Source organism: Thrips palmi, unplaced genomic scaffold (assembly GCF_012932325.1).
Source record: "Thrips palmi isolate BJ-2018 unplaced genomic scaffold, TpBJ-2018v1 HiC_scaffold_8, whole genome shotgun sequence".
In the NCBI taxonomy this organism is placed as follows: domain Eukaryota; kingdom Metazoa; phylum Arthropoda; class Insecta; order Thysanoptera; family Thripidae; genus Thrips; species Thrips palmi.
In genome coordinates this window covers 7,230,131-7,242,427 of record NW_023144635.1, presented here as the reverse complement: position 1 = coordinate 7,242,427, position 12,297 = coordinate 7,230,131, and the positions used below count along the sequence as shown (strand labels likewise).

Here is a 12,297-nt window from a genome sequence, read left to right as displayed (position 1 = left end):
GCCCCGCCCCGGGGGACGCATCCCCGGATTAATGAATACAAAGTCGCGCGTTCCGGCCGCCACCCGACCCCACTCCACGGCCCGGCCGAGCGTCAAACGATCGCACAACAAAAATTACCGGAGCACCCTCCAGTGGCCTCCAGTGCCCCTCCAGCGGCCGCCAGCGCCACTCCAGCGGCATCGGGCTCCAAAACGCGCAGCCAAGCAAATCTAACAACCACCGCGGCGCACGGCAGGGGGGGGGGAAGGGGGAGGCTCGAAAGCATCAAATGCAGGTCAAGAGCCTGGGAAACAAAGTTACCGCCGGCACGCCAATCACACGCGGCGCATGCGGTCGCGGTGGCAGCGTGTACACTGTACAGCGTGTGCGGGGCAGCCCTGGCCAAGCCCTGGCGGACAAGGCCCCCCGCCAACGCCCCGCCAACGGAAGCAACCCTCCGCGAATCAAACAATGGCAGTAGGCCAGCCCGGCGGCGCGCGGCACGGCACGACACGGCACGGCGTCTTGCCCCGGGCTGGACAGCGCTCCGGTTGCTCACCAATTAGTCGCCCTTTCTGCCAGGCCAGCCAGCCAGCCAGCCAGCCAGCCAGCCGGGCAGCCTACACTAGAGGCGATACAACTCGGCTTTGGCGGCTGAACCGTGGAATCACAGCGCTCGCTCGGCTGAACCATCCCACGAAAGCAAGCGCACTGACGTCACCGAGTTGTCCTAGCCCAGCCGCAGCGTTCAGTTCTCTAGCAAACCGTGGCCGAACCCGCGGCCGTGGGGCACAGTGCGGCAAAGGGCGCGCACACACACACGCACGCACACACATCTACGTGCACGTGCACAAGGCAGCCACAAGGAGTTCGAGGGGCTCTCAGCGGCGCCGCACGGTGGCGGCGGTGGTCGGGGAGGCTCCGGGGAGAAAAGAGAGTCGAGGCGGGGCGGCAGGCAGGGGTAGCGGCGGAGGTAAGGGTAAACTCAGAACATGCGAGTCTTGTTCTCTGCGGGGCGGGGCGGGGCGGTCCCCCGAGGCCGCGGGGATGTATGGCGAGTACGGGAGAGTGTTCTCCATTAGGCCCCGCGACTCCGGCCGACCCACCCCGCCCCACCCCACCCCCTCCGCCCGCGCATCAAACGCCGTCAGATCGCTGCCGAAGCGCGCGCCCGATCAAACCCAACACCGCGCGCCACCAGCAGCTTCAGGGACTGCTCCTCGTGATCCACAAGGCGGCACGGCGGCACGGCGCGGGGCCCCGCCGCCAACGTACCGGGGGGACGCGCGGGTGGAGGCTGCTGTACACGGAGCCCAACAACGGGCGGGGCGGGGCGGGGGAGGAACTCTCAGCAGCGACATTTAATTACCCCGGCAAAAGCACGGCGTGCACGGCGAGCAAGCCCCAGGGCTCCCAGGGCGCTACGCGGCGCTACGCGGCGCTACGCTCGCCGTCGAGGCCGCGGACGCCGTGGAGACGCTATGCGTACCCCCTCGGCGGCCGGGCGGCCTCGCAGCCCGCCTCCGCGGTCCCGAGGCGAACAAGCGCGCAAAACGCGAAGCGCAAAGCGCGGCCCGGGCAAACAAATTGGAAAAGGAAACAAAACGAAACCGCGCGCGGCTTTGGGAGGCGCGTTTCAGGCGAAGTGCGGCGAGCTGCCGCGGGCACGCGGCGACCGGAAGCCGAGCCGCCCCGCGACGACCCTCGAGAGCGAGAGAGAGGGCGCGCGCTTTAAAACGGGAAGAGGGAGACGGGCCGCGAAATAAAGGCAATAAAGCCAATAACAGTGCAGCGGCGCAGCGGCGTGCGTCATTAGGGTGCAGGGGGCGAGGCGGGCGGGGCGAGGCACTTGACGGCCGCGGCGGGTGGCGGGCGGCAGCGGCGGCAGCGCGCCACGCGCCGCGGGGGCCGCGGAGCCACGGCGCGGTGGCGCGCTGGCGGCGGAGGACAGCCAGCTGCACTATAAAACACGGCCGCGAAATTTGGACCGCAAACCCCGATTCCTTTTTCGTGCTTCTTCTTCTTCCAGCCGGCACGGCGGCGTTGTCGCGCCGTTTCCTGCCAGTGCGGCGCCGTGTAATTTTTAGCGCCGCCTGCTGTGAGTCTGGCTGTCTCTCTCTCTCTCTCTCACTCCAATGGGACGCCCCGTGGGTGCGAGAGAGACACACCCTCCCTCGAGTGAGACGGCGTCGTCGCTGACTCGCGGAAATGATTTTTACGGCCGTCGAGGCGCCCGCCGCGCCTCGCGCCCCCTCGCCGATGTTGCGGACAAGTTGTTGAACCGTCGCGACAACACTCGACGCCTTGCTGCCGTTAAGTTAAAAGGAGGCGCGGCGGCGCCACTGGACCATGACGACGACGGCGGCGGCGGGGAGGTCGCGTGCGAGGCCCTGCGTCCCTGCGACCGCAGTGCGAACCGCGCCGCCACGGCCTGCCCGCAGCCTGCCCACGGCCATACATCATCATCGGCGACCCTCCGGGCGACGCGTCATCGCCGTGCCCATTAGCCCCGGATATGCATCGACCCACAACGGGGCTGGCGGGCCGGGGCGTGGCGGGGCGTTCCCACAGGAGATGTTTGTTGGTCCGGCGACGCAGCGTCACGGTCCAGGCCGCGCTGACCGGGCAGAAGGGCCGGCTGTCGACTGGCCAAGGCGCCAACGCGGCCAACGCGGCCAAGGCCCCAAACTAGCTCGTCGGCCGCAACGCCGCCACTACAACCCTCTCGGCCGCAGTGCTGTGGCTGGCCGGCTGGCCGCTCGTAAACACCGGCTTGCTCATTACGAGACCAGCACGCCACGGCACGCCGTTCCGGCGGCCAGGCAGCCAACAGCGCTTGAGAGAATGTCACTACGGCCCTCCTACCCCGCCCTCGCAGAGTCGCAGGGGTTGCGGCGCCACACTGTGAAGCTGGCCCTGCTGGACCACTGGACGGGCTGGCCGGGGAGGGAGTGGGCAGTGCACGGCAGTGCAGGTGGGCGTGGAGTCGTCCGACGCCTGTCAGGCCGGCCCAGGGATGTCTTCGCTCTATCTCGCTCACACTCACGGGGCGGCCCGTAGGGGTGCGAGGGAGAAAAGCGACGAAACGTGATGCGGAGCGGAATCGGCTTGCAGGCCCGGCCGTGCCGTCCAGATGGATGACAGCGTGCCATACAGCGAGGCGGGGCGAAGCATCACCGCGCGCAGAGAGCGCCGGTCACCACCGATCACCGCGCCGGCGGCATCGTAAACCACGGCACCAGAATCCAATGACTCCGAAGTCCACGGCGAGCAAAGTCCCCAAGGTCGCGTCCGGACAAATAAAGGACGCGCGGAGGACGGTCCAGAGAAAAGCCAAACAGATGAGTCCGCGTGCCGCGGCGTCGCGGCGTCGTGACCCCCACGGCCGGGAGAGGTGGGGGGCGGGCCGGGCAGGCCGCGACACTCCGCCGCGCCACGCCGCCACGCCCCGCGGCCGCGAGGCCCCGCCCCACCCATCGCGGAGCCGCGGAGCGTGGAGCATCGCAGGGGCGGGGCAGGCCGGCCGGCCCAGCGAGTGGAATTCTTCCGCGACGGCCCCCCCCCCTTCCCCCTCCCCCAGCACCCCGCGGCAACAGGCCGGGCCGGCAGCGCCCGAGTTAGACCGCGGCATCGCGGCATCGCGAGGCCTCCTTCCGATGGGGCCGGGCCCGCCGCGCCACGCCGTGGACGGTCCCGTTTCGGCGGCGGCAGCGCCGCGGGCGGCCTAGAGGCACCAGCGGGGCCGGTCCACGGCGGCGGCCTTGATGACCACCGTGACCAGCATGACCACCGCGGCGCCAAAAGAGTCCGCCAGGTCGTTGCGCCCGCCGCACCGCCCGCACCGCCCCCGGCACTTCCATAGAAACCAGCCCCGCGGCTTTCCGTTTGCCCCGTTCGCGGTTTGGCTGCGTTGGCTGCGAACAGTGGACGTTTTTTCGGCCGTTTTGTAGGTTGTGTTTTCCGCGGCCTGGCGGTCCGGCCACCCTGTCCGGCCGGGCCTTCCGCTAGATGAGGCGCCCAATGGCGTGGCCGAGGGCAGAGGGCCGGGGGCAGAGGGCCGGGGGCAGAGGGCCGGGGGCACGGCTCATGATTCCCACTTTGCACCGCAGGGCTGCAGGGCTGCAGCGCTGCAATAACCGTCAGCCGCGGCCGTTTCGGCCACGGGGCCCGCCGGGCTAAACGGCCAAACGACTAAACGGCTCAATGAATTGATTGCCCGATCAGCCCCACTCGATTAAAACGATCGTAATCAATGTCGGCCGGCCATTGGGCAGCGCGGCAGCGCACTCGGATTTGTCGCTCGGCCCCTCTCGCACCCCCGCGCCCTCGACCGCGCCGCGAGTGCGAGAGAGACAGCGGCAGAGCGGCGGCACACGCCGCCCGCCCGGACGAGGTGCCCGACGACGCCACCGCATCGCCGCCGCCGTTTCCGAGAGCATCCTTAATCGAGTCACGTTTTTCGATTTTGCCATTAGGCTTGTACGCACAGCTGTGCGCCGTGTGTGTGTGTGTATGAGAGAGAGAGAGAGAGAGTGCGCGTGAGTGTGAGTGAGTGTGCGTGCGCGGTGCAGGTGTCGTGTGTGCGGTGCGGTGCTAGCAGGGGAGAGTAGGGAGAGTATAACGAAGCACCTGGTGAACGGTCAGCAAGCGGCTGTTACCCTGTTACCCTCACAACACACGCCTGGACGTGGACCCGCCCGCATTCTCCGCGCGCTCGGCCTGCAGTCCATTTCGTCGCGCTGTCTCCCTCTCTCGCACTCACGGGTCATGGCAGGTGCGAGAGAGAGCGATTCTTCGAGTCAGCTTGCGCGGCCAACCCTCCACCTGCCCGCTGCAAACGCTGCGCGCCGCAGCGCCCCTATGAGGCGCTCGGGAGGGGATTACCGACACGGCGGGCGGCGAGGCCCCGAGCACGTCGCCGACGTCGTCCCTCCAGGCCTCCAGGACCCGGAGTCCACGCGTCCGCGTGCCGTATCGTCTCCATTCTGGCCGAAATAGGATTAGAAAGACCAACGGCACTCGGCGACGGGCCCGGGCATGAGCCGGGCGGGGGCGACGACCCCGTCGAGCTCGACGGGCACCTCGCTGGACACCAAGTGCGTGGCCGGCGTGCACGCCGACAGCGCGGCGCCTCTCCATTCCAACGACCCAGTGGAGGCTTGCACCACGGCATGACGGCCACCTCGGTGGCCCGAGGCCCGGCCGGTTCGACACGTCAAGGCCCGCCGCCAAGGCACGGCCCCGTCGCGGCCTCGTCGCGGTCCCTCCGGCATGCGGCAGTCGGTCCGGCACGCCGCCGCCGTGCAGCGCGTCACCAGGGCGACAACGAAGCGCGCACGCCGACACACTGCCAAAGTGACGACAGTGTATGTCATGTGCGTGTCCGCAAAGCTTAGCGGGGACGAGTACACGTGTTCCGGTGTCGTCTCCGCGCCGAACAGGGCCCCGCCAGCCCCGCCGGCCGCGCGCAGCCCCGCCAACCCCTTCCAAAGGCGCACGCCGCTCTAAGCTTGTTTGTCGAACAAGGGTGCGGAGGGCATAAGTGGGCGACGCGATGCGGCAGCCAGGGCGGCGGGGCGGCAGGGCGGCGCGACGCAAAAACCGCAGCACGGCGGCGACAGCGCGGCGATGCCTCAACGCGCGGGGGGCGGGGGAGGGAGGGGGAGTCAGCGGAAACCCGACCAGTCCCACACCGCCAATAAGTCCAAGTCGAAACTCTTGCGGTGCACGGGGCGATGCAGTGCGGTGCACGCCGACCCGTCCGGCCCGCCACGCCCGGAGCTGCTCGGCTCTTCCGGTGTCTTCCTTCCGGAGCCCCCCCCCCCACACACACACATTCACACACACGCACAAACCTGTCCCGCGCAGCAGTAGGCCATGCAGGCGACCGAACGGGCAGCGCGGCGACGCCGTCGCCAAGCCCGGCCGGCTGCAGTTCAAAGACCCCGCCGCCGCCGCGGTGGTCACCAAGGCCAAAGAGGCGGCCGAGCAAGCAAATTTGACAGGTTAGCGATTCCCGACCACCGTCACGCCCTCGAGGGCGTGGCGGGCAGCAGGAAGGTGCGGCGGGGCGGCCAGAGGAAGTGGTGGAGCCCCCCCGCGCCCCGCCGCGCCCCGCCGCGCCCCGCCGCGCCCCCGCGCCCCAAGGGTGTCATCCTCGCCGGCCGCGCCACGGTATGCGATGCGCCACGGCAGCCCTGCAGGTGTCGTCCGCCTCTCGGGCAGCGCACTCTGGCGCGCCAACAAGAGGCGGCCACCACCACACCGCAAGCGCGCCAGGATGGACGGACAGTCCGCCCGAGAGGATCACGTCGAGGAAAACCTCATCGGGCAGCAAGCGAGACTCGAACCCGCGACTGCTCATCGCAAGTCTGTATCGCAGCCCCCGGGGTGATGGGGCTCTAGGCGCCACGGGGCGTCCTGCTGTGTCCGTCAGCCCGACAGTCCGTCGGCCTGCATATGCATGGGCGTCGCGACGGCGGCCACGGCATGGCGACGCAGCTCGAAACGTTTGACAGCCCGTTGACGTGTCTGTTTATGCGTCGGGGGCTGGCCGGGCTGGCCGACTGGCCATGGCCGGACCGCGGCCGAGGGGCCGAGCGAGGAGCCTGGAGTAGCCAGCTGTCACCGCAAGGCACCGGCCCGGGGCTGCGGTGCTGGCCCGGCACTGGCATACAGCGCAGAGCACCGCGACATAATTAATGACGGAGATGACCCCCGCAGTCTGATTCCGATCGGTCTCTCTCGCACCCACGGGGCGCCCCGCACGAGTGCGAGAAAGACAGAGCGACCAAAGCACTGTTCGTTCGGGAAGAGCCTGCAGCCTCGACCGGCGCCAGCACGCCCATGCATCCCCCTGGCAGGGCAGGGCGACCCTCCCGCCGGGCGAGCCCCGAGCCCGGACCCCGGACGATGCCGGACAGGGACACGCCACTGTGCGAAATGGGGTGGCCTCGGCCTGGCCTCGCACTGGCCTCGGCCACACCGGAGTCATCAACTAACTAGGCCTCCGCCGTTGTGTCGAGTCACAACGTCCAGCCATGAGAAAAAGCGGAGCCGGGAGGTCCATGGCCTCGCGGCCGCGGGGAAGGGGAGGGGAGGGGAAGGAGGGCTGAGATCAGCAAGTCACACTGCGTGGCCTGCGTGGTTGGCGGGGGGAGGCATGGGAACCTCTCATCGACTGCACATCGACACAACGGGAGTCCCAATAGGAACATCAACGTCCTGGCTGGCCTCCATACTTCGGGGGTCATACTGGGAGTCATGCCGTGAGCAATGTTGGGAGTCTGCCTGGGAGTCTGACTGGGAGCCCTATTGAGCCCCTGCTTTCTGCTCGGGTTGGCACAGCTCAGGCGCCGCCGCAGCGGCCCTATTCCATTCTTCTTTTTCTTACCTTGTCGGGCTTCTTCCTCGACGGGAGGTGGGCCCGCTGCAGCTCGTTCTCGGACGCCAGGCGGTTAAACTTCTGCATCGCGTCGCGAACACTAATCTTGTGCTCAGCCTCCGACTCGGCAAGCGAATTCTAAGCCAAATCAAACAGCACACACACAAACAATCAGAAAAAAAATCCCAAACACGTAAAAAAAAAGATTATTTAAACACATGACATGCATAGTTTTGTGCAATAGATTTTTTTAAAATTGTTTTTTAAGTATGACAGGCATTTAAGCATTCAAACACCAAACTTATGGATTTTTAATGAAGGTTACACTTTAAAAGCAACCAAAAGCAGTTATTATTTAAATTTTTTAAATCACTCCCATGACATTAAAAATGCATATGGATCTGATTAATGCCAAATGAAAGGATGATTGTATTGACTTACCCTTTTTGAGTCATAATCGTCACTTTTTGGCCTCTTCTTAGGGTCTGACACATCGGAACAATTTTCCTTGTTGTCGAGCTTCAAAGATTTCACACTACTTTTCCTCCTGGGAGGGACAGGTGGCGCAATGGCTGGTTCGTCCGCAGCATCAATTGAATCCACACTTGATTGTCTTGCTAGTTCTGCAGTTGCAGCTTCTTCTGACAATAATGCAGTGATGGGAGGTGGTCGACCTTTGTTCGTTGGTGGAGGAGGAGGGGGCATCATGATATGAGGTTGTGGTGGAGGTCCTCGTGTTGGCGACACAACAGGAGGTGGAGGCGCTCGATATGGGGGTGGAGCTCTTGAAGGTGACATTGGCTCAGAAAAGGATTGTGATGGAGAAGTGTATATATTGCTATTGGAGCCCATGTGAGAGAATTGCAGCGGGGAAAATGAACAAACTGATTCATACCCTGCGTTGGGGTTTAGGTGGTCTGAGGGAGGAGGCGATGTTGGGTAAGGTGGACATGATGAAGATGGCTCAAAGAACATTGGTTCTTGATATTTCTTTTTTAAAACAAGAAATTTTTCTCCCTAAAACAAACAATTTTACACAAATTTTATGTTAGCTATAAGTATTTTAAAACTCCAGAGGACAATTCACTAAAGGAAAACATTTTACCTCTTCGGTACGAATTGTTGCAACAACATTGACTATTTCTTTGAAATGCTCCCGTGCCTGGACTGAAAAGGAAATGAAAACAAAATGAGATAAGCTGCGGTAGAGGTTAGGTCACTGTGAAAGATGCCAATTACATTCCAGGCCACCTGTTGCATTTGGGTTGACCACATTTATGAAAGTTCCAAAGAACTAAATTACCAACATGGCATGATAAATTCAATATAAAACAGTATACTTGCGGAATCTAACATAAATAGCAAAGTAACTTTTATCTTTGTGAACTAAACAAGATATCAAATAAAGTGGAACACAAGACTCAACCGCACATAAGAGAAAATGAAAAAGTGTAGGAAAGTAGGGTTAGTGCGAGCACTAAGCTCTTCAGAAAGACAAGGGTCCTAATCAAATAAATAATAAAGAAAGTATTTTACATGTTTTGATTGTTGACAAGTAGTGATTCATCAGTCAATTGAAGTCACAAGAAACACAATTTCAATCCAAAAACGCGGATGACAGCATTCAAAGAAAGAACAAATAAGTTTCTTTCACTGTCAATAATTATTGTATGGTATATACAATGACCTAAAATAGCAACTGGTGGTATAACCTGTTTATCAGTCCACTCCCATTCCACTAACCTCTATTGACAGGGTTTGTGAGAAATTGCTTGAAATGCTTGACGAGGTCATGATTGGTGACTTTCCCTCCATTTTCTAGCATAAACCTTCTCACAGCTTCCAAAGAAAGTTCCGACGGCACAGACATGTTTTGATTGATGTTCAAAAACAAATCGAAAGAGGGGCAATACCCGCCACACAAACAAAACCAAACAATAACAAGGACAGAAACAACAACAAGACGCGGACGCGCCTTGTAGAACGCTGCGGTGCCGTTCTCAGCGCGCCGTTGGCGGGAAGGCCCGCTTCTTTTGATTTCCTCGACGAACGAGAAGCGACCTCTCCATTCATAGAAGGTTGCGGAGCAGAGCCGGAGTTTTTGACACCACGCCTTTTCCTTATCTTCGCGTGCGGGAAATCAAGTCGAATGCTACATTTTGAATTGTCTATATTTTTTAACAAGTCAAAACAGGTAAAAAGCTTCGAAAAAAAAAATTATCATTGTGAATCTGAAGCAGAGAAATCGACAACAATGTTTGAGGGGAAGCAAAGGAAATGAAAGTGCGCAGCGCGTTGGGCGGTCGAGAAGTCGACTGAAGCCCTCCGTCCTCGTCCTCCCTGGCCACCTTCACCCCAAAGCGCGCCAAGCGCGCCCGGCCACAACCAACCCGCAAAGGTTGCCCGTTTGCGGCGGGATGGACAAGACACTCTACGACTCTACGACGGGACGAGGATCTGTGTTCGCCGTGTGCATGTGTGTGTGTGTGTGGGGGGGGGGGGAGTCGTGGCCGAGTGAGGGGCCAGCGAGGGGTGGCTCACGAAGGGGTGGGGCTGGCTGGCTGGCCACTGGCTGGCCGCTGGCAAACCGGGGTTGGCGAGGGCAGTGGATCATTAAGAGTGGACATGTAAAGGGCTGATTAGGTCCAGCCCAGCAGGCTGATTCCGAGTTGGAGCTTTCTCTCTCTCTTACTCATGGGGCGTGCTGTGTGAGTGCGAGAGAGACAGGCCGACAGTCGCGGTGCTGGGTCGGCAGTGCTGTCGACGCTGGCCCAGACTCGTCTCTTGGAGGGAGCCCCGGAAAAGCACCATCGAGTGCATTTTTCATGTTTTTTTTCTTCCCCCAGCTTTTTTCCCGGTGTAGCCGACTCCTATCGCCTGTTTCCCCGCTTGCGTGCTGGCGGGGCTGCGGCGCGTTTGTCATACAGCTACTACACTGTGCACGCGGCTGACGCGGCTGACGCGGCTCCAGGCTGGAGCTTCTGGAGCCTCCAGACGGTACCAGGACGACCTGCCAGGACACCCAAACTATCATGTTCCACATAATTACTCCAGTGGTTAGGCTGTTTAGGAGGCATTCAGAATGAGGCGCTGTGGGCGTGGCGTGGCGTGGCGCGGCGCGGCCAGGACGGCGACGACGCCCCCCTTTCGTCCCCGCCAGCCCCGCCCCTGCCTCGCGCCTCGCGCCTCGGGGCAGGCCGGCACCGGCAGGGCAGGACCGGCAGGCCATCACACGATCGCGTTTCAGGTACTACAGTACCAGGTGCGTGGTGCGGCCCGTCCCAATAGCCAGCCTCGCGGGGCGTCGCGGGGCGTCGCGGGGCGTCGCGGGGCGGGGCCAGCAGCTCCGTTCGCTCCGTCTCTCTCGCGCTCGCAGGGCGTTCGGTCGGGGTGCGAGAGAGACAGGACGACTGCGCGAGGCTCGCGAGGCCACCGGCACGGCGAGGCAGGGCATCAGCCTCTGCCTTCCCCTGCGCGCCCTGCGCCATGTGGGTTGCCTGCCGGCACGGCGTCTCTCTGTCACTCTCGCACTCACTCGGCGTCCCGCGTTCCGTGTGTGTGTGTGTGCGAGAGAGGCAGAGAGCCGACGGCAGGGGGCATGCAGGTCGCGGTGCCCGCAGCGGAGCGGCCCCCGCGGCGGTCTTCCCCACCTAGAGTCTCTAGAGCCTACAGTCGGTTCACCTGGCGGCGCTCGCAGGCTCTCCAAAAAACATCCCGGTCGGCCGTGTGGGAAAAGGGCTGACGCAGCCGTTTGTGACGACTTGTGTACACGGAACAATTAGCGCTTTTTTTCTCTCTCTCTCCCTCCCGTCTCCTTTCCCCGGGAAGGGAACTTCGGTAGGAATGATGAATGATGAATGCGGCGCGTAGCGGGCTGCGTTGCGAAGGGCAGCGATCCGCGAGTGCAGTGGAACAGCGGAACGCGTTTCGTGCTTCTGGGCGGGAAAGGTGGCAGCCTGGCCCACCATGAGATGACGTGACCAATGACGAGGTCGCCCCTGTGATGAGATGGGGGAACTGTCTGCCGGTTCGCCGGATTGCCCTCTTTCGCTGAAATTTCCTTTGGCGTCTTTTTTTCTGAGCACTTGACCTAACCTGACCTAACCTAACCTAACCCAACCTAACCTAACCGCGCCGCAGCGCAAACCGGGCGCTCGGTCTTTGCTCCGCCGCAGCCATACAAAACGATGGCAATTAAATTCGCAGGAGGCGCGCTTCCGGCGGAGCGCATCGCAAACTGCCCCCCTCCCCCTCCCCCCTGCCCCCGCGGGGGCGGCGAGGCGAGGCGGCGCTGCTGCAGTGTGTGTTCTCAGGACATCGCGCGCCGCGCCCCACCGCGCCCCGCCGCTCCTCGGACAGCGGTGTTAACGGCCTGCTGCCTCGCGAACGCCGCGGACCACCACACCGTCGTGGCGGGCACCACCAGCTGATCACCGCACACGGTTTTGGCGCCAAAAAAACAGAACGAATTCTTTGACGCGGCGCCCCACTGCTTTCGGTACCGCTCTGGCGCTAGTCCGTAGTGCAGCCTGCAGTTTGCGGTCGGGGCGCGTGAGTGAGTGTGTGTGTGTGTGTGTGTGTGTGTGTGTGTGTGTGTGAGCGGGGCTTACCGAACTACCACGCTAGGCCCCCGGCCGGCACGGTTAGCGCGATTCATGCGGCCGCATTAGTGTAGTGGGGTCCGAAAGGCTGCGAGTGTGTGCGTGCGTGTGTCGGCGTGTGTGTGAAATATACTACGTACTCCGGGGCGCGGTGCTGCGCGGTGCTGCGCGGTGCTGTTCGTGGGGTTCATGTTTTCACATTGGCTGCCTCGGTAAACGCCAGGCACCATTTACTTTTTCTACCTTTTTCCTCTTTTCCGTTCACCTTTTTCCAGTGCTGCTGCTTTCCCAGCGCGGCTTTGCCTCCCCGCAACCCTTTTTTCGCCTTTTTT

At 62.5% G+C, this 12,297-nt stretch overlaps 1 protein-coding gene across 3 annotated transcripts in view; it reads right to left on the bottom strand.

Annotated features, from left to right (window-relative positions):
* LOC117653220 (ankyrin repeat domain-containing protein SOWAHC) overlaps positions 1-9,333 on the bottom strand; it is a 76,851-nt gene extending 67,518 nt beyond the window's left edge. Inside the window, exons 1-4 of one of the 3 annotated variants that reach the window (XM_034398739.1) lie at positions 9,108-9,333; positions 8,470-8,531; positions 7,806-8,381; positions 7,374-7,502 (exon numbers count right to left, since the gene is read on the bottom strand). In XM_034398739.1, coding sequence (XP_034254630.1) covers positions 7,374-7,502; positions 7,806-8,381; positions 8,470-8,531; positions 9,108-9,234 — 894 coding nt within the window. In that variant the 5' untranslated portion in view covers positions 9,235-9,333. The remainder of the gene's footprint in view (positions 1-7,373; positions 7,503-7,805; positions 8,382-8,469; positions 8,532-9,107) is intronic. The other 2 variants (XM_034398738.1, XM_034398737.1) reach the window with 2 other exon arrangements.
* Positions 9,334-12,297: the final 2,964 nt, after the last annotated feature.